General features: G+C 39.8%; 1 protein-coding gene across 1 annotated transcript in view; it reads left to right on the top strand.

Moving 5' to 3' along the window:
• Positions 1 to 1,925: 1,925 nt before the first annotated feature.
• The window catches only part of CCDC102B (coiled-coil domain containing 102B), a 111,683-nt gene continuing 91,473 nt past the window's right edge, over positions 1,926 to 22,135 (top strand). The window contains 3 exon segments of the mRNA XM_054382008.1: positions 1,926 to 2,531; positions 4,633 to 4,847; positions 9,239 to 9,347. Of these exon segments, the coding sequence (XP_054237983.1) occupies positions 1,926 to 2,531; positions 4,633 to 4,847; positions 9,239 to 9,347 (930 nt within the window).

Genomic DNA, 22,135 nt, shown 5'->3' with positions numbered 1-22,135 from the left:
GAAGGTCTCTATAAGGTCTCCCCAGAGCCTCCACTTCTCCAGGCTGAACAGCACCAATATCTTTGTGTCATGGATAAGGCTTATTCAAATGAAATTTCTGGCAGTAGGTCAGGCAACAAAAGGCTAAGCCTTGATCAGGCATTAGCAAAAGCTGTCTTACATCTGTGTAGTATTGCTGTGGGGGGTTGGTGCTGCTGCACTAGGCAGTGATAATGAATGGAATTGGGAGTCCTCTACTACCCTTTTACTTTTCTCAGGTCCATACTTGACTACAGCAGTTCTCCAGAAGCTTCTAACAAATGGCAAAAAATGTCCTGGAAAGCACAGAAGAGTTGAGAACAGCTGGGAAACTGGAACCAAAACCTGCAAAATTTCTATTCAGCTCAACTGAATCATGACTGAATCATAGTGCCAAGGCTACCTGTCCTTCAGTATTTTGTTTGCTACATTGGCTTTCTACATTTCCAATACAGGTGTTAACACTAATTGCGGTAATATAAAAACATGGTGGGGGTTGCAGATGAACATTGCAATATGAGATCAAGGGCCACTAGGATGATCAGAGGGCTGGAGGTCCTCTCCTATGAAGACAGATTGAGAGAGTTGGGGCTGTTCAGTCTGGAGGAGAGAAGGTTCCAAGGAGACCTTATTGTAGCCTTCCAGTATCTGAAGGGGGCCTACAAGAAAGCTGGGGAAGGGACCTTCTAGGATGTCAGGTAGTGACAGGACTGTGGGGAATGGAACAAAACTAGAAGTGGGTAGATTCAGATTGGATGTTAGGAAGAAATTCTTCACCGTGAGAGTGGTAAGACACTGGAATAGGTTGCCCAGGGAGGTGGTAGAAGCCTCATCCCTGGAGGTTCTAAAGGCCAGACTGGATGTGGCTGTGAGCAACCTGATCTAGTGTGAGATGTCCCTGCCCATGGCAGGGGGGTCGGAACCGGTGTTTTCCCTGAGGTCCCTTCCAACCCTAACAATTCTATGATTCTATGATCTTAGTCTTCTACTGATATAGCAGGGGTTTTAGTTTGTTTTAAGATACCCCACAGGAAAAAACAGAAGGTGCAACTGACTAGTCTCTATGGAGTGTCTACGTCAACAGCTTCTCAGTGCTGATGTGAGAAAGCAATTTCTGAGGATGAATGAGTAGTGACAGATAAAGTAGGAAAAGAAATACAATATTTGCTAGCAGAGTCATGTCATCATGAGGTAAGCAGTACACTATCCTACAGTACACCAGGGTAGTGCTACCCTTTCAAGAATAACAGGAGAATCTATATCCTGGACAGCTTCTGGAATATGGATGGCAAAATAAAGTCTCCTATGAAAATGCTTGATTTTTAACTCATGAAATGAAGAAAACCCAAGGGTCAGGAGGTTATTTTCTGTTTTGCAGGTTTTGTGTTTGGTTGGTTTTGATTTTTTTTTTTTGTTTTGTTTTTTTGGTTGTTGTTGTTGTTATTATTATTATTACTATAGTTTTGCCTAGCATGAAGTTCCACAGTTTGAGAAAGAAGTCAAATGAATCTGTGATTTTAGTTCTAGACATTTAAAATACATATTGTTTCAATTTAATCTTCTCTTGAAGGAAGAAAGCTTGTACCTGGTTTCTCCAGACTTAAAAATTTTCAAGACACTATGATTATTTAATGACACTTACTTTGCTAGCTCTTCTTAGTCAAGTTAGAGATTTGCCCCTTTACACTTTACTGAAAATATTACATAAAAAAATTAATATTTTAATAGCTATTTCTTGTTGATGAAGCACATTTCTAAATCCTCAACAGCATTATTAAGGTTATCTCATTATTATAACTGTAAAATAAAGTACTGTTTGTGGTTATTAATACATTTTCATTGAGGGAAGATAAATTCTTGTTGGTCTTTGTCTTTTTTTTTTTTTTTAGGAGGAGTGAAATTAAATGATGAATCAACAGATGAACGTAGGTTCTGCTCCAGAACTAATGGAAGAGACGTGGGTTTTGGGGACTCAACCAAGACAACCTTATAAATTAGTTGAAGATTGCCAGCCAGGTGCCCATCTATGTCATTCAAATCTGCCACCTCAAAGTTTCTGCCCATTTTCATCTCATTATCCATACATGAATATGGATTACAGCAGTGATTGGGAAATTTTTGAAGCGATGAAGGTTCAGGAACTGAAAGAAGTCAAAGCCAGAGCCGCTCAAATGGAGAAGACCATGCGCTGGTGGTCAGATTGCACAGCTAACTGGAGGGAGAAATGGAGCAAAGTAAGAGGAGAAAGAAACAAAGCCCGAGAGGAAGTGAGACAATTGAGAATCAAATTGGACAGTGTTGTGAAAGAATTGAGTATGCTTAAAAAAATAAATCAGGATTTAGTAAGTGAAAAGGAAAAGCTGGAACATGTAGCCACTTGGAAGACAGAACTCAGTTGCTCAGAAATATCTTATATTAAAAAAGACCTAAACCAGTTAACGTTTCTGGAACGAGAACCTGTGAAAGAAGTGAGCAAAACCAACAAGATTGCTGTGGCAGAAGACACAAAGAAGGTAAGGAACAGAGGTATATTCATGAAGAACTGGGAGATTATGGATGTAGATCTAGAAATAGCGTTTATCAAGAATTTTGGCAAAAAAATACTACCTCATACATTCAATAACTGGTTTCATTTTTCACCCACCCAATATTGTTAACATATAGAAATAGGGAAAACAGTTGATGCTCTTCAATTACAGCCAAACATTTAATGAACAGAAACAGACTGTCATATCCCAGAACTTAAGAGTTCTGTTCTGACTCTCATGTTTTAAGGAAAAAGGTTATCTATATTATCTGAATTCTCTATGGTTTATCTACTTTTCAGGCTCCAGGCTCAGGTTCTTGGCTTCTAGAACTAACATGATTTAATTTTCCCTTCATGCAGTTTCTAAAATGTGGGGAAGAGGTGAGGCAAATTCTTCAGCAGTCACAATTTTTTTTTTTGCTTGGCAAGCAGAGCAATTAAGGTGTTACAAAGAATGAAACAATCGAGTATGGGCATGTTTTATACAGCTCCTAGTACTATACAAAAGAACCAGCTACATTCATCAAAATACAGCTATTTGGTCATGTTTTACCCCTTCTTCACTCTGTGCCTTGGTGTAAGTTATAGATCCATAGAATGGTTTGAGTTGGAAGGGACCTCAAAGCTCATCTAGTACCAGCCCCACTGCCAGAGGCAAGGACACCTTCCACCAGCCCAGGTTGCTCAAAGCCTCATCCAACCTGGCCTTGAACATCTCCGGGTAGGGGGTATCCATAACCTCCCTGGGCAGTCTTCATAATATAGTCATCATAGACAGTTCCATATAAAAACTAAACCATTATTTGTCTGATTGATAACAGTCATTGGAGATAACAGGATCCTACATTGCAGGATCTAGAATATTTTTTTTACCATAAATCCAATAGAAATTTTCAGGATTTTAGGCCTTAATGTATTATGTTGAGATTTTTCACTCATTCTGTAATGTACATAATATATTCCCTTGAATTCTGGGGGAAAAAAAAAAACAAAAAACAAACAAACAAAAAAAAACACTAAAGTGTTGGTATTGAGGATAAATTTAGCCAAAAAATTCATGCTTTTGTGGTATTTTTGGGCAGACAAATGCACCGCAGCAAGGACACAAAATATCTTTCAACTTCTTGCTGTAAAACAAAGCACCACCTGAAAATCAAAACTTTACATGTGAATGGAAAACAGAATTATCTGTTCAGCAGCTTCTAGTACTTTCTGATAAAGAGTTCAGGCATTTGTGGCACTGGGAACACAGTCTAGTGGTCCTGGAGGTGTTGGGTGGGCGATTGAATCTGACAATCTTGGAGGTCTTTTTCAACCTTAATGATTCTGATTCTATGAACGTAAGACTGATGATAATCTGCTAAAATGAGATTAGCTTTTTAAACACAATTTGTCAGTAGTGATTTCAAATAAATTTCTTGAGGAAATTTTTGTTTATAAGTGATGTTCAGTCTTCCTGAGAAATATTTTTTTCCCCAATTGTGATTAATTTTCCTTATGCTTTCTCTGCCAAACATCTTCAAAATAGGTATTAAAATGCTTTTACTTTCTGAATGGGATCCAAATTACTGTTATGCAGGTAACTTCCCTTCTTATACAAAACTGGTATAAATCCATCACCTGCTTCAACACAGATTAGAATTTTAAGAGTTCTTCATGCAGAGTTTCTTCATTTATTAATTGTAACTATAAATTGTATTCCTGGTTTTGTAAGTTCCAGAATTCTCTCTTAACCATAGTTACAGCTAGATAATGACAAATCTATTTCAGATAATGATAATTCAAATCTATTTCTTGAGCAAAGAAACATTAGAAATATTTTGGATATGAAGCCAGTCATAAGAGAAGGTGTGAAACATGTCACAAAGTGACAGTGATCCAAGTACAAGGACATTTTTGCACGCTCCATCCACATACACTACAACTGTGTAAGATGTTACTCATTGCCTTTTTTTCTCCTATGTGACTTAACTTTCTAGGAAAGTGTTGGCAGTAGATCTTCTCCTGCTTGAGCACTGCAGAAGTGATGTTAGATTTTTCTCTTAATTCATGTTTTCCTTGAATATCCTATTTTTGTTTTTTTTCAGGGTGTAGAGGTAATCAATGACCAAAGAAATCACAATGCAAAAATCTCTATAAAGCCTCCTGATTCCCTTCCTGATGGAGATCCTGGGATCTGTTTGGAGGAACCTGAAAGAAGTTTGGACAGCATAGCTAAGACAACAGAGAATGATTTAATACACATTTCAGTCTTGCATTTGCATTTGGCTGAGACGCAGAAAATCTTACAGAAGGAAAGAGAGTGAGTGCAAAACATCTTCCACTTGTGGAAATCTGTATTTAAAATAAGGGAGTTTAAGATACTTTCTAAACCAGATATGGTGATATTTGCATTTATAGCTTATATGTTCTCACTTCTAAGTTTTATTATTTGCTGTTTAAAAGGCTTTGAGAAGAATTTGGAGAGAGAATTCACCATAGTGTGTTTATTGTTTTCCTTGCTTTGTATGTCATTTAGTTAAGAAGTGCTCCGCACAGAACTGTTAAGAATGTACAGTTAATTAAAAAAATTATACTTATTTGCAATCTGGTATCAACACAGTGGTATCTAATGTATATGATGCTCAGTTATTGAAGTGCTTTGTGCAAAGCAACAAATTTTCATATACCCTACCAGCAGACACTGAACGAATCCAACTGCAGAATGGCTAAGGATGGTTTTAAATGAAAAATACATGAATACAGCTGCAAGGCATTCATGCAATGCTGTTAATCTTAACCTCTTCACTTTGTAGCAAGGTCTGTGAAAAGCAGATAATACAGAAAGAACGACACACACATTACAGAATCACAGAACGTTAGGGGTGGGAAGGGACCTCAAAAGGTCATCTAGCAGCAGCAAGAAGTACCTTAAGGGACTCTCTGAAGCTGAACTAGAAGAAAAGGAGGGCTACCCAAAGGACATGCACTGCATCTTTATTGGAGCACACAGCTTGTTTCTCAACAGTCTTATTCAAGATACCTGTGCTGATAAAATAGTGCTGGAAATAGGGTTACTTAGTATTAAGGGGGGGGTGCAGAAGCTGTTGTTATGGCTCAAAGTAGTGGCTGGCAGTTTGTGAAGCTTTCTGAGAATAATGACAGCTTATTAAATGATAATTAATCAGAGACTATAAGGTAATTCAGGCAATTTGTGGAAGTACATGAAGAAAGTTTGTATGCTTATTGGACCAAAATAAATTTCATAGAATCATAGAATGGTTTGGGTTGGAAGGGACCTTAAAGATCATCTAGTTCTTACTCACCTTGCAATGGGCAGGAACACCTTCCACTAGCCCAGGTTGCCCAAGTCCTCATCCAACCTGGCCTTGAACATCTCCACATAGGAGGCATCCATGACCTCCCTGGGCAACCTGTTCCAGTGTCTCACCACCCTCATCGGAAAGAATTTCTTTCTAATCTCCACTCTGAATCTGCCCTCCTCAAGCTTCAATCCATTTCCTCTCACCCTGTCACTACAAACCCTTGTAAAATGTCCCTTCCTGGCTTTCTCACAGGCCCCTTTAGGTACTGGAAGGCCTCTATAAGGTCTCCCTGGAGCCTTCTCTTCTCCAGGCTCATCAGCCCCAACTTTCTCAGCCTGCCCCATAGGGGATTTGCTTCAGCCCTCTGATCATCTGGACCCCCTCCAGCAGTTCAATGTCCTTCTTGTGCTAGAAGCAGCAGAACTGGACCCAGTACTCCATGTGGGGAGTTCTATCATAACTTCTTAGACAAAATGTTAATGAACCTTCATTCTACCTCCTAGTTTTGGTTTGTCTGTTCACATGCCTTTCTGGCCAGTTTGTACTTCAGAAGGACAGATTTTGCCATTTATGCCTAGATATTTACTGACTAGGGTGTATAGTAATAAATTTCCTGGCAGATGGTAAGAACTGGGTCAGGTCTACACCACACAACATAAGGCAGTGCTAATCTTAAGCACAGAGCACCGATTTCCACAAATCAGCAAGCACTGGTGTAATGACTCCCTCTCTAGGACACTGGGCAACACTCCCCATGTGCAAGGATGCTCTGGAAGCAGGATATGTGCAACTTGAAAGTATGAAGCTGCTGGGGTTTTGGCAATGCACACAATAAATCGCTAGGAATAATGTTAATAAGGTAAGCATCACCATAGTCACCAGTTCCTTGAGACGCCCTGGGAGTCTTTGTTGAGCAGGCTGTCATGTGCCAGCTCAGACAAGGCTGATCTCTACTGCTTAGTGGAATCAGCTGATTTTGCTGAGATTCCATCTTCAGATTCTTAGGTTTTACCCTTTTTCATGTCAGTATTTTGGCTCCTGAGTCTCTCGGCAATCTTGTCCATCTGCATTTTCACTTTTCTTATCTTGCATGGCTTTAACTTTACTTTCTCACAGCTTCTTCCTCACCACATAGCAATTTTCTCAGTCAACTTGAGCCAAGGACACACAGCTGCGCCGCATTAAAAGCAAGCTTGGATCACAGACAGCTTGATTCCCAGGGCCAAAGGTTACATTAGCAGTCAGTATGATCTTACTCATAAAGCACAGGACTTCTCAGCAGAGTTTTCTGGTTTGGATGCAGTACTCCCAAACTGTGGGTGCATTCTTTCCAGGGGCAAGGTAGCTCATGCAGATCCAGTGTTTGAACTTGCCCTTAGTTAGATGACTAATCTCTCCATAAGGCATTTTGCTACTTCATCCTGAGATGATCTATGCTTCCTACTTTCTGTTTAGAGCTATCTTCAGCAATGCCATACACCCCTAAGCCATGGATTGGGCTTTGCAATATATAAAAAGAAAGGAGCCAGGGCGGGGTCGGGGGCAAAGAAGAAAAAAATGAGCTCAAAATTTATGTTTTGACTTTCAAAGAACTTCAGGGTTGGGTTTACAATGTAGAATTACACACTAAAATCCTCTGCTAGGCACTATGGCTGACATCATAGAATGGCTTGGGTTGGAAAGAACCTTAAAGATCATCTATCCAGTTCCAACTTCCCTGACATGTGCAGGCACACCTTCCACTAGATCAGGTTGCTCAAAGCTCCATCCATCCTGGCCTTGAATGCTTCTAGAGAGAGGGTATCCACAACCTCTCTGGTAAACATGTGACAGTATCTTGCCAATCTCCACATAAAGAAATTTCTTCCTTCTACCTTGTCTAAATCTCCCTTCTTTTAGTTTGAAACCATCAGCCCATGTCTTGTTGCAACAGATCCTGCTAAAAATTCTATCCTCATCTTGCTTATAAGCCCCCTATGGGTACTGGAAGGCTGTAATAAGGTCTCCTCAGAGCTTTCTCTTGTTTAAGTTGAAGAACTCCAACTCTCTCAGCCTGTCCTCAACCACCCAGATCAGCTCTGTGGGCCTCCTCTGGATCCACTCCATCAGATCCATATCTTTCCTGTGGTTAGCAGGAGGTTGCTATGTCTGCATCTTTGGACACATTCAAAAAGCATCTGGACATGGTCTTGAGCAACCAGCTCCAGGTGGCCCTGCTTAAGCAGGGGGTTTGGACCAGATGGCCTCCAGAGGTTCCTTCTAATGTTAACCATTCTGTGTAATTCTGTGTATGTCTGTGCATGCCTGCAATACACTGAATAAAAAATGCCCCAGACAAATCTGATCAATACACTTGGCTTTAATTCCTTAAAAGTTAGCAGTCCTGTTGTGGAAGATGAATTTTAAAGCACATATTCCCAGGATGCAGTTATAGTCAGCCTGGCAATAATATCTTTAGTAAAAAGACTGACAAATTCCTTTAGCCTCAGAATAGAAAAAAAACTAGTGTGGCTATTATTTGTGGTAAATCTCCTGGAATAATCGATAATAGAGATTTCAATATCCACCTGGGAGTCCTGATGGACAACAAGTTCACCATAAGCCAGCAGAGTGCACTTGTGGCCAGGATGGTCAATGATATGCAAGGATAAATTAAGAAGAGTGTGACCAGCAGGTCAAGAGAGGTTCTACTCCCCACTTCAATCTGCTTTAGTGAGGTTACCTTTGGAGTATTGTGCCCAGTTTGGGTTCCCCAGTTCAAGAGATAAGGAACTACTTGAAAGAGTCCAACAGAGGACTGCAAAGATGATGAGGGGACTGGAGCATTTCTCTGTCATGAAAAGACTGGGAGACTTGTGACTGTTTAGCTTGGAGAAGACTTAGAGGAAATCTTATCAATGCTTACTGGTATCTAAAGGGTGGGTGTGAAGAGGATGGGAACAAACTCTTTAAGTGGTGCCTAGCCAAGGACAAGGGACAATAGGCATTAACTGGAACACAGGAAGTTCCATGTGAACATGAGGAGAACCTTTTTTTGCTCTGAGGGTGACAGAGCACTGGAACAAGCTGCCCAGAGATGATGTAGAGTCTGCTTCTCTGCAGAGACTGAAAACCCACCTTGACCTGAACCTGTGCAACATGCTCTAAGTGAACCTGCTTTAGCAGGTCCCTTCCAACCCTTACCATTCTGTGACCCTTCACGAGGCCCTTTCCAACCCTTACCACTCTGTGATTCTGTAATAAAACCCAGATACAGATTACAGATACAGATACAGATTACAAAGGCAGCAAAATACAGCTCAAGCTATGAAAAGAAAAATTGGAAGTAATTTGTCTGTGGTCCATTTCAAAAAAAGATGTAATCCTGACTTTTAACATACTCTTTCAGAATGAATGTATTTCTGGAAAAAGAAATGGAAAAGATAGAAAACGAATTGTTTCTTTGGAAATGGAAATATGAAGAACTGAGACAAACCAAGCTGGAAAGCCTGAAGCAGGTATGCAAGCCTTTACATGGCTATGACATGGAGTAAGGAACTAAATAGAGCCTTCTTATTTTCTGGCTTTAGAAATGTGATAAATCAACCCTTTATCAACTATTTATCCCCATAGCCATGGCATCACCAGTGCTGGGGAGCTTTGAGTAAAGCACAAGGGTGGCTCCATAGTCTCACAGGAAGGAACTGGCCAGAGGAGGCAGGTGCTGGTGCCCTGTCTCCATCTGTGGTCAGGTTGGTGGCCCTGATGTACAGCAAGCCATGCTCAGGGTCCAGCTAGGCTTGTTTTCAGGCTGAAGGGGCCCATGTGGGGCAACATTTAAAGGAGTAATTTCAGAACATTACCTGCTTGTGTATGAATGGTGCTAGGAAAGGAGTGTTCACTTGAATACAAATTCACGAGCAGAAGAATGAGAAGTGTTTATGTTGCAGCTTTTAGGATTTAGATTTCAGAACAATGGGCTGAGGACCTCCTGAATTCAAAAAAACTCAAAATGTGTGTCTATAGAACTAAATATAGACAGACCACAGAATATCTTTGGTTGGAAGAGGCCTTCAAGATCACCTAGTCCAACCACATCAGGGCAGAGTAGAGGGGAAGAAGAACATCTCTTGACCTTTTCAGTCTATTGAGTTAACTAAAAAAAGGTAATAAAGTGGCAATTATGTTTGTAGCTACTGCAAGCATTATATGTAGCTTTGTAGCATTGCATTTGCCCTGGTATAGGGTCCTAAATCAGACAATTTTTAACAGATACAACAGTAGACAGGCTGAGAGAGCTGAGGTTGTTCAGTCTGGAGAAGAGAAGGCTGCCAGGAGACCTTATTGTGGCCTTCCAATGTCTGAAGGGGGCTACAAGAAAGCTGGGGAGGGACTTTTTAGGGTGTCAGGTAGTGATAGGACTAAGGGGAATGGATCCAAGGTAGAGGAAGGGAGAGTTGGTTAGACGTTAGGAAGAAGTTCTTCCCCATGAGGGTGGTGAGACACTGGAACAGGTTGCCCAGGGAGGTGGTAGAAGCTTCATCCCTGGAGGTTTTTAAGGCCAGGCTGGATGTGGCTCTAAGCAACCTGATCTAGTGTGAGATGTCCCTGCCTATGGCAGAGGGGTTGGAACTGGCTAATCCTTGAGGTCCCATCCAACCCTGACAATTCCATGATTCTATGAAGTTACATTTAGCATTAAAACTGATATTTTCTCTTCCTGTTACCAACATTCTGCTCTCTCATTAATCAGTAAAAGGAGAAAGTTAACACTAGCAGTTTATTGTTGAAATCTTCTCAAATGTCATCTGGTTTTTACTGCACATGATTTTATCTGTTTATCTAAGGATGCTCAGAAGTCCTCATCCATTTAGCTTTCTCTGGCCTTTTCTTTATTTCAAGTATTCTTTCTTTAGAACAGTTTCAAACCAAGTCCTATTTATCTGCTTTTCTTAAAGATTGCCTCCTGACTACAGATTAGGGTTTAAATTTTACTTGGCTGACTGGACAGTGAAAATTGCATCTTGGCTTTCTTTAGGAGCTAATGAATTAATGCTTTATGTCTGCCCAATATTTTTCCAGGGAGAAAGGAAGAATGTAAGTAGAGTGTCCCTTCCTTAAACTTTGTCTTTATTGCAGGAAAAATGTACTATCAGGAGCCTATTTCCAAATTACTGTGAATTTGTGACCTAACAGTTCTATCACAGACCATTAGATATATTTGGGGCCTTTGGAGAGACCTATTTATGAATTTGCTACATAATGTTCAGTCCATAAAGTGATATGTAAATGTCAATATATCTTAGCTGTAAAAAACATTTTGTATGTACTGTTTAGTTAATAAGCTTCAGTTCCACTTCTGGAAGAGCTTGCAGCTCTTAGAGGGGTACTAAATCAGTATTTCCTATACATTGCTTTTCATATATACGACAAAAAAACCTCTTAACAACCCTAAACCACTTTGTTATTCTTAAAAAGGGTGAGGCAATAGATCAACAATAAAATTATCCCTGCATTATCACTGTGTTTGCACAAGACTCCACAGAGGGCCAGAAATCAAGACCTCAAAAGCATTGAATAAATAAAGGGTGTTGGCATTAGATGTGTTCGGGTTTTAAAGCAATTTTTGTAGTGAAAAAAAAAAAAACAAACAGGAATCTTTAAGTTCTCTGAAGAACACAAAAGCCTTATGAGGAAAGGCTGAGAGACCTGGGGTGTTTAGTCTGGAGAGGAGAAGACTGGAAGGGAATCTAATCAATATCTATAAATATCTCAGGGCTGGGTGTCAGGAAGGGACAGGCTCTGCTCATTTGTGTCCTGTGATAGGACAAGTGACAATGGATGGAAACTACAGCACAGGAAGTTCCACTTCAACATGAGGAAGAACTTTACTGTAAGAGTGACAGAACACTGGAACAGGCTCCCCGGAGAAGTTGTGGAGTCTCCTTCTCTGGAGACTTTCAAGTCCTGCCTGGATGTGTTCCTGTGTGACCTGTGCTAGATTGTATGGTCCTGCTCTGGCAGGGGGATTTGGACTGGAAGATCTCCAGAGGTCCCTTCCAACTAACATCCTGTGACCTGCTAGCTGAATATGCTGGAAATGGTTATCCAGTTTTGCCAGATACTGCTTAGTTTACAGATCAATTAACTAAACTTGCCGTATGAAAGACAGAAAAAAATTATCTTTGGACGTTGGACTCTTCATAAAACAAAGAAATTCTTGCTGTGTTGCCCTAATTTTTGCAAACACAGAATCATAATTAGCAAGACTGTCAAAATGTTAAGGTTTGAAATACTAATTTAACTTTACAACATGCACAGTAAAGCATTCCTGTCTAGACTCTTTGCAGGTTTTCCTCAATAGTTTGTATCTGACTTTGTCATTTCTGAAAGACAATTTTTTCTGATGGTTTAAAAGTTAAATAAGATGGAATAAGATGGAATAAGGTGGACTAAGAAGTCACAAAGTGATTTTACCTTCCACTGAAAGCAGTGGGAAAATGCATATACTGCTGTGTGCCACTGGTGTGCACTGCAGACTTACAAATGCCACCGCAGGCAGTGACTTCTGTGTTGTTTAAAATGATTTTCTGCTAGCTGAAGTCCAGAATGTGCTCTTCCTCTACATTGTCTAGCATGTGGGTGGTTAATGAGGGAGATTCATATCCCAGTTTGTGGGATATGAGGCAAAAATGATACTAATTGGTACATTAGCCTATTGGAACATTAGTATCAAAGGAAGTGTCCTTAGATGAAAAGGACCACATGCGAAATTAACCTTTTCTGTCTTAGGCAGAGACATTTCTGTTCTTTTTTTTTTTTTTTTTTTTTTTTGGTGCACAAAGTTGAAGGTAAGTCACCAGAGGTGTTGATTTTGTGTTAGAGACAAAGAAATATCTTTAAACATCTTTTAAAACAAAGGTGTTTTGGTTTTGTGTCTTGCAGTATGTAGGCTTTTGACACTGAATATTATGGCAACTATGTATTGTTACTTAGCTGCATTGTTTTCTTCAAAAGAACAATTAACAGTTCCCTACCTTTCATTTCCCAGGTGGAGGAAACTCCACTGAGGTGAGTGAGGCTTCTGGAGAAAGCAGTTGAAATTCACTAGAAAAAACATATATTAAGAACAAAGAGCCAATATTTATTTTTGGAAACAACAGATCTCTTTATGGTGAAGAAGTTCTTCACCATGAGGATGGTGAGACACTGGAACAGGTTGCCCAAAGAAGTGGTGGAAGCTCCATCCCTGGAAGTTTTTAAGGCCTGGCTGGATGTGGCTCTGGGCAACCTGAACTAGCAGAAAGTGTCCCTGCCCATGGCAGGGGTGTTGGAGCTGGATGATCTTTGAGGTCCCTTCTAACCCAAACAATTCTGTTATTTTTAAAAGAGTTGATAAAGCAGAACAATTGTTTAAAAATTGTTTAAACATCTAAATTTGGAACTCAAGTGTTCTGGCTAAAAGAAACGATTTCTTTTCTTTTTCATTTTATAGATGTAGTACTTAACAACATCCCTTTTATTTTTTTTTTAATTATTATTTTATTTCTCAGTGATCTTAGTTCAACATAGTTTCTTCCACAGCTTTAGAAGTAAAACTGGGAGCGTTCACACTGTATCACTTCACAGAATCACAGAATGTTAGGGGTCGGAAGGGACCCCCAGAGATCATCGAGTTCAACCCCCCTGCCAAAGCAGGATCAAATTTAGATTTTATTTTTTGGAGAACTGATACATAGAAGCTTGAAATTTGTTTAGGTAAAGAGCTTTCTCATCCTAATAGATTGATGCCTAAGCATTAGGTGGAGGTGACTCTATTGGGAGCATGAATGAGTGAGTAGAGGGTCTATGATTCATGATGGGTAAAAATGAGGGTGAAGACTGTAACCATATTTAAAAGAGTAGTTTCATTCCCACAGGTGAAAATCATTCCACTTTACAAAATAATAGTTTCATTCCCACAGGTGAAAATGGTTCTGCATAATTAAACACTTTGTTGTGTGCTATGGAGCTCAAGCCACATGGTTTGTCATGCCTTAGGATCCTTTCTCCTTTAAAAGTGGTTGCAGATAAAATGGAAGGTTCACAGAGGAATGAAATTACTGTAAATCATCACAGTAAAGAAGTTACACCTGGAGAAATTCCACTTAGACACAGGAGGAGAAGTTTTCACAAGGACAATCAGCCTTCGGAATACTCTCCTTCAGGAGGTGGTGGAGTCCCCAACTTCAGGCACTTTAGATCCAGCTGGACAGGGTCTTGGGCCATTTTACCTAGACTTCCCTAAGAAAGGTTGGACTAGATGATCCTTAAGTCCCTTCTAACCTAGTATTCTGTGAAGTCTTCTGTTCTCAGGCACTTAAATGCTGCTTAAAGTGGGACAGGCTTTTTGGAGATCCAGGTTGTTAAAGATTCTGCATTATTTCTACCTTTGCAGAAATAAATCTTTATGCTGAAATTACTTTAAAGCATGAAGATACTGCAGAGCTGCTTAGCTGTAATTGCTATTTTCATTCATTTAGAATACACATGAATTAGAAAGAGTGATGCACTGCTAATCTTACAGGAAATTTAGACCATGTATTCTGCCCATACTTTTTGCTTGGCCCCCAAGATGCCTTCTGATTGTCCCCTGAATCCTGCAGAAAACATAATAATTGTCAGATATAAACCAGTAACTTTTAAGGCTTCTGTGATTTTTTCTGATTCATTCTCACCTAAGATGAATAGAAATGTTGCATAGGAATGAAATGAAGCCCCAAAAATTATATTTGTAATGATTTTATGTACTTCTGAATGGCCTGTAGTCTGTTTTAGTGTGCTGAAGGAGTCTGTTGTTTGACAGTAGAATCCTCAAGGCTGAGTTTTAAAATATCATTAGGCAATTTTCTGAAAGCCACATCTGAATTATTTGAGAGCTCAGATGACTTTACAGAGTAGGAGCTCAGTTCAGTTAATTTTCCTGTGGTAAAAATTAATTATTTTGGACTAGATCTAGAATTTGGAGCTTTCCTTACAGGGCTCAATCCCTCGTTTCTTTGAGAGGTTGGTGTGATTTTCAGGCTTGAGTGAAATGGGATGGTGATGTTACCACACAGCTGACTCGTGGATTGATAAAAGTACTTTGAAAACTACTTCAGACACGCACATTTCTTTTTCCTGCCTAAATTATAACAGCTTACAGGTAGTTGGAGAGTAAGGAATGAATTCTGATGTGCTGCTTTGGCAAGAATTTTTGTAGAGCCCTAACTATTCTTTCCACTATTTTCATCAACCAGGCACCAGTTCATATTTAGTGTTACCTCCAGAAATTTGGTACCTAATGTGAATGTTTTCATTGTCCAACATAAAGTATAATTTGTGATGTTGCATAAAGTCAAGGTTCCATTTGATTGCCTATTTTCCTACAAGTGTAATTTGAAAGTGCTGGAAAAAAAATCTGTTGTTTCATTGACTTTTCTTTTTCCTCATACTGGCTTTTAACAAGATATTTAAGCTGTATTGAGTTGTACTTGCCAATATTTCCTGGGTCTTCCATAGATGTTTGGCAATAAAAATACAACCTAAGACTAGGATTTTTAGTATTTAAGGACATTCTGTTAAAACTGAACAATGAAAACTTATACTGTGAGGAAACATGTTTAGAAGAAACATAAATGTGGGTATTTGTCAAGGGATAGGGTTGGGCTGTCCACTGGACAAGTGATAGATACTGTATATTAAATCCTCTCCTTTTCCAGAGGGAAGAGAAAGAGGGAAAAGGGAGATTTATGAATTTGAAAAGAAAACTAAAAAGCTCTAATGAAAATAAGAATAACAAAATAAAAAGTGTTCCAGAGAAGTGCCACAAAAATGATCAGAGGGCTGGAGCATCTCTCCCACAAAGCCAGGCTGAGAGAGCTGGGATTGTTCAACCTGGAGAAGAGAAGGCTCCAGGGAGACCTTATAGTGGCCTTCCAGTTGCAGTGTTCCACCACCATCATGGTGCAGAACTTGTTCTTCACATCCAATCTAAATCTGCTCTGCTCTCATTTCAAATCACTGCCCCTCATTCTGTCCCTGCAGGCCTTTGGAAACAATCCCTCCGCAGCCTTCTTGTAGCCCTCTTCAAGTGCTGGCAGGCTGCTCTTAGATCTCCCTGAAGCCTTCTGGAGGCTGAACAGCCCCAGCTCCCTTAATCTGTCCTCATAGCAGAGGTGGTCCAGCCCCTCTCTTTCATAGGTTTTGAAAATCAAATGCTTTTTTTTTTTTTTTTTAGATAGGACAAATACTTGGTCTTACTACTTAAAAAAAAAAAAAAGAAAGAAAAAAAAGAAGAAAAGGCTTTATTTTCTTGGAAATAAACCCCAAAAAATGAGAAATTATTGTGTCTTGTATACTTTTATTTTTTCTTCGATGCAAACTAACTCTGTCACTTTGCAAGCTCTTGTCATGATGTCAGTAAGAAATGTGCCAGTGGTACCTTATTTATCCAGGATCTAACACCTTTGCATTCATGAACAGTTTCCATTGCAGACTCAGCAGGACTGTTAGGAATCACTTCTTATGTTGAGTCACAAAGCTACACAAGCCTTGAAGCCTTGTGAAATCCATTCCTGTGTAGTCATCTATAGAATTTCAGGTTGGCAGTAAATGGATTAGTTAATTTTTATTCCTCTTTGCATGCCTCTGAAGGGTTAAAACACATGAGAAACTGGAATGAAGTTTTAAAAGGAGCTGTCATTTTCTGTGGAATAAAGAAGGTACCTCAACATTTAATGTTGGAATTAATGTAGCTTCATGCCTGTCATCTAGGATATAGTTATATTCATTCCACTTTCAGGATGGTTAAGCAATTTTGCTTCCCAATTTATGTGTGTAGAATAAAAAGTCACATTACTGCTGAAATCTACTTTTCTCTCTGGCTCAGCTATACCAAAGAGCTGTATTGCTTCTACAACAAAGAAGTATTGCTTTCGAGGAAGGTAGGAAAGGAAGACAACCAACCAGCCATAGCTCTCCCCATTCCCCACTTTCTTCTTTCTGGTTAATGTGTAATAGGAATTTTCCTGTTTGGCCTTCATGCTTACAGAGAACTGTCTGGCACGGAAGTAAGTGCCAAAGCACTGCATATTCAGATTACTTTCAAGCAAAGGATTCAACCTTAGGAAAAATTAATGAGTGATTTGTGGATTTGTGGTTGTTTCTTTGGGGGTTTGTTGTTTTTTTGGTTTTTTGGGGTTTTTTTTTGATAGAGGCACCAAACTTTCCTTGTTTACATCGGCAGAGGAGAAACGTGCTGATGGCAATGAAGTTCGGATCAGTTCCTGATTTAAACTGTGTGGTAACAGGTGTTTAAACACTGTGCCAGATGATTCTGCAGGGGCTTTGTAACCAAGGCTGTTATTGGAGATATGATTCATATGAAATAGAAGACATGGATATAAACTACATCACAGGAGGTTCCACCTCAACATGAGGAGGAAGGGTCTGTAAGGGTCACAGAGCACTGGAACAGGCTCCCCAGAGAGGTTGCGGAGTCTCCTTCTCTGGAGACTTTCAAGACCCATTAGGATGCATTCCTGTGACCAACGCTAGGTTCTATGCTCCTGCTCTGGCAGGGGGTTGGACTCAATGATCTCAAGAGGTCCCTTCCAACTCCTAACATCCTTTGATCCTGTGTGATCCTGTGAAAATGGTAGAATGATTTCTAGAGGCACTTGCTACCAGCCCACTGTGCTGTAAAAATGATATTGTTTCTTTAAAACAACTCTTTTCTTACAGTTCACAGAGACAGATTCTCAGATTGCTTTGGGTTGGAAGGGAACCATCAAAGGTTACCGTGTCCAACCCCAACCAGCAGGGACACCTACAACTAAATCAGGCTGCCCAGGGCCACAGCAAGTCTGGTCTCAAGCCTCCACAGACAGGGCTTCAATCACATCTCTGGGCAGTCCATTCCAGTATTTCACCACTCTCATTGTGAAGAACTTCCTCCTGATGTCCAACCTAGATCTGCCCTGCTCCAGTTTCAAACCATTGTCCCTCACCCTATCATTCCAAGCCCTTCTAAATAGTCCTTCCCCAGAGTTCTTCTAGGTCTCCTTCAGATATTGAAATATAGCTATGAGGTCTCCCTGGAGCCTTCTCTTCTCCAGGCTGAACAGCCCTAACTCTCTTTCAGCCTGTCTTCATAGGAGAGGTGCTCAGAGGATCATCTTTGTGGCCCTCCTTTGGACTCCCTCCAGCAGGTCCATGTCTTTCTTGTGTTGGGGGTCCCATAGCTGGATGCAGTACTCTAGGTGAGGTCTCTTTCTACGTATTTGGGTCAAGCCAGCAAAATGAAGTCAGGATGGAAGGTTGTCTTAGAATCTGGTTGGATGTAAGAGAGATATTGACCTTCTGTATGGCAAGTAAAACTTCAAAACTAAATAAATATACAAGAGAGATATTATCCATTGCACACTTTTCTTTCCTTTTCAGGTGTTTTTCTGCATTTCTACAATCATCTTCTTGCGTCAGATCCCTGTATTTTTTGTGTAAGAGTTATTATCTTCCTTTTAGAGTGTTTAGTAGAAAGGCTCATGGCTTATTCTAGTTACAGTAACTTACAGCATTACTAAACACACAGCAATAGGTAACTACTTGAAGCAAAATGAGGCAGGCTTTTAGTCTGAACTGCAATTAAATTCATATGCTGTTTATCTGCAAAAACACCCAATTTTTCATTTATTTTAGTAAATTTTAGGTAAATTATCATTGTTCTGAGAGTTAGGGCTATAAAAAGATGTTAATCAGTCATCCTCTTCAATAGAATAGGAGCTTATTTTTGTTTCCAATACAGTCTGTATATGTATTTCTACTCATAAGCATGCAAGCTTTTTAGGGTGTCGGGTAGTGATAGGACTGGGGAGAATGGAGCAAAACTAGAAATGGGTAGATTCAGATTGGATATTAGGAAGAAATTCTTCACCATGAGAGTGGTGAGACACTGAAGCAGGTTTGCCCAGGGAGGTGGTAGAAACCTCATCCCTGGAGGTTTTTAAGGCCAGGCTGGATGTGGCTCTGAGCAACCTGATCTAGTGTGAGGCGTCCCTGCCCATGGCAGGGGGCTTGGAACTGGATGATCCTTGAGGTCCCTTCCAACCCTGACAATTCTATGATTCTGAACTGACAAATCTGTTCTTTATCTTGGTGCTGGAAAAGATTTACATTAGTCATTCTCAGCTCTCTAAAGGGCTATTCTGTGTTCCTCATTTTGGGAAGAAGTTTGTTGTATTAGTTTTGTGGAGGAACAAAAAACCAAAACCCAGAAGCCACACGTGGCTCCAGACCCCTCTCCTTGATAAGAGCAGTAGTAACACAAGTCAACTAACTTTAGATCCTCAGACTCTCAATCTGGTCAACCCCAGTAATGCAAGAAGGAACAAAAAACAAAAGCAATAAGCCACATGCACCGCGAGGCCCCACCCCTTGATAACAGCAATAGTAACACAAGTAAATTAACTCTTAATCTGGGCATTTTAGTAGTGTAAGAATACTTAGATGAAAAGGGAAATACACAGAGTTTAATAAAAACTTTGAAACTGTTATTTAAAAACAAACAAAGAGAAATGTTTCTCAGCAGAGACCTATTAAACCTTCTTTTGAAATATATCCCAAAATGTCTAATATTTAAGCACACTGGGGAACTAGTAAGCCGCCTCCTTTTTATTATTTTTATTTTTTATTGTTATTATTCCATAAAGCTAAAAAGTCACTGAGGCAGATTAAGGGATGAAAGCTCACATTTTGCTTCAGATCTTTTTGGTTACAAATGCTCCAAACAGACTGCCTTTTGAGATTTCCAATTAAATTAAGGGAAATAATTGCTATAATCCCTATGCCTAAAACAATCTTTGCCATTCACTTAGCATTTTTTAACACAGTTTATGTAATCTGTTACCACTGTCACTCCTGCTGTGTTCTGTCAGAATCCAGTCACAAGGGAGTAAAAGCCTGCTGCTGTATGGAAAGCAACCAAAAAACCCCCACCATTAGCTGTGAATGTCAAGAGCTCAAACTTTATGTGAAACGTAAAGATTAAGGTGTGAATTTTCAATTTTGACTTTTATTTTAAGAAAGACATTTCAGATACATTTCCTAGATGAGTTGATTGTTAGTTCATATGAGAATTTTTTTACTTGTTCATTCCCTAGATTAAAGATTCAGCCTCTCCAAGTGCAGCTATGCACTTGTTAGCACATTGACGTTCTCACTATCTAGATGAACGATGGCTTGTGAAGTCCAGAGAGTTTTAGCTACATGTGTGCCTTACAAATTTCAAGTAGCATTCTCCTAGACATTAACTGAATGTGAATTCTTTCTTTGACTGAGATTAGAGAGCTTATTTATTTATTACTGAAAAGATCAGACCATATCAGCTTCACCTTAAAAGAATCTGATGAAAGCAATGCTAGAAACCACATGGAAAGAAAGATCTATGAGCTCAATTTTCCCTACCCCACTCCCAGCATTTTCCTTTTCTTGGACTTATTTCTGCCTCCCTGCCCTTTTTTCTTTTTTTTTTTTTTTTTTTGGGTGTGCTTTTTTTTTCTTTTTTGATTGTTGTAAAGTTTCAACCTTTAAAGTTTTGGGGTTTTCTTTTAATGTATTTATGGGCAACTTATATTCCTGCATAAATCACTTGTAGTAAATTAACCATACACACAAAAGAATTTTCTCTGTGTGCAGATGGAGGAAGAAGAAAATAAATGCCAGTAAATCAGCAACTTTTCTTTCAGTGTCAACACAGTGCAATGGTATCAGCTTGCAGCAGACTTCAGCATTTGAGTAGAACCAGAAGGAAGAAATATTTGATTATGAAACATGCTGGTACTCAGATACATGCATTGTTAGGGATATAAGCATTCATTAAGAAGTTCAATTTGTTGCAGGGCTTGGCATCTTAAGATGTTGTCAGGCACAGTAATATTTATCATGCTTTCAGTATGGTTGCTGATGGACTAAACGGTGTTCTTGGCAGACTTATTCACAATAAGAGAAAAAAAAATCAGAGTAATTTTTTTTTTCCTATATTGAGTATTGAAGCGCTTGTCAAATAAAAAGGTAGCAAATGTTTGTCTTTCCTTTACCATGGAAGGAATGCTATGGGTTCTGAGAGTCTGATTACCTCTTTTAGATAAAAAAGAAAAGAATTCTAGAAATGGTCACATACGATGTAAATAATCATTGCAGAACTGTCTTCAGTCACACAGGGCAAGTGTGGGGTGGGAAGGGACCTCTAGATATCATCCAGTCCAACCCCCCTGCCAGAGCAGGATCACCTAGGGCAGGCCACACGGGAACACGTCCATGCTAGTTTGGAAAGTCTCCAGAGAAGGAGACTCCACAACCTCTCTGGGAAGCCTGCTCCAGGGCTCCAGCACCCTTACACCAAGGAAGTTTCTCCTCATGTTGAGGTGAAACTTCCTGGGTTCATGTTTGTTCCTTGTCCTATCTCTGGGCACCACCACAAAGAGTCTGGCATCTTCATCTTGATACCCACCCCTCAGATATTTTTAGACATTGATAAGATCCCCTCTCAGCCTTCTCTTCTCCAGAATAAACAGCCTCAGGTTTCTCAGTCTTTCCTCATAACAGAGATGTTCAAGTCCCTTCATCATCCTTGTAGCTCTCCATTGCAGTCTTTCCAACAGATCCCTGTCTCTCTTCATCTGGGGATCCCCAAACTGGACACAGTATTGCAGGTGTGGTCTCACCAGGGCAGAGTAGAGGTGGTGAAGAACCTCCCTAGAGCTGCTGGACACATTTTATTAATGCATCCCAGTATCCCATTGGCCCTCCTGGCCACAAGGGCAGATTGCAATCCCATGGATAGCTTACTAGTCCACTAGGACTCCCAGGTCAGATTCCCTATCCTTACATTTCTTGCCAGTGTGCAATAACTTGGAAGATGATTGCACAACTGTTGAGCTGTTGACTTAGGCTTTGAAAAGATCATTGGATATTACCGGTTTTGAGAGACAATGTTCCTGTCTGAGTTACAGAAAAGGAACATTTGCTTCAAAAGCAGAGTGCTGAGTTTTGTGTGTAACTACAGGAAGAGAAAAATTCACTAATTTCTTTATGAAGCCTTATAGTTACTCCAAAAGGTTTCAACTTTTAGGAGGGTGGCTTGATTCTTAATTCATCGTTAATCTGTGGCTTGTTAAACTTTCAGTTAAGAGTGTCTCTTGCTTTGAGTTTGTAGAATAATTTGTAGAGTAGACGAGTGAAAATTACCTTCATGCATGACATAGTGAGGATATCAAGAATCTTGGAAATG

Source organism: Indicator indicator, chromosome 6 (assembly GCF_027791375.1).
Source record: "Indicator indicator isolate 239-I01 chromosome 6, UM_Iind_1.1, whole genome shotgun sequence".
In the NCBI taxonomy this organism is placed as follows: Eukaryota; Metazoa; Chordata; class Aves; order Piciformes; family Indicatoridae; genus Indicator; species Indicator indicator.
The sequence above is the reverse complement of the archived record's forward strand: the minus strand, read 5'-3'. Positions and strand labels throughout refer to the sequence as shown.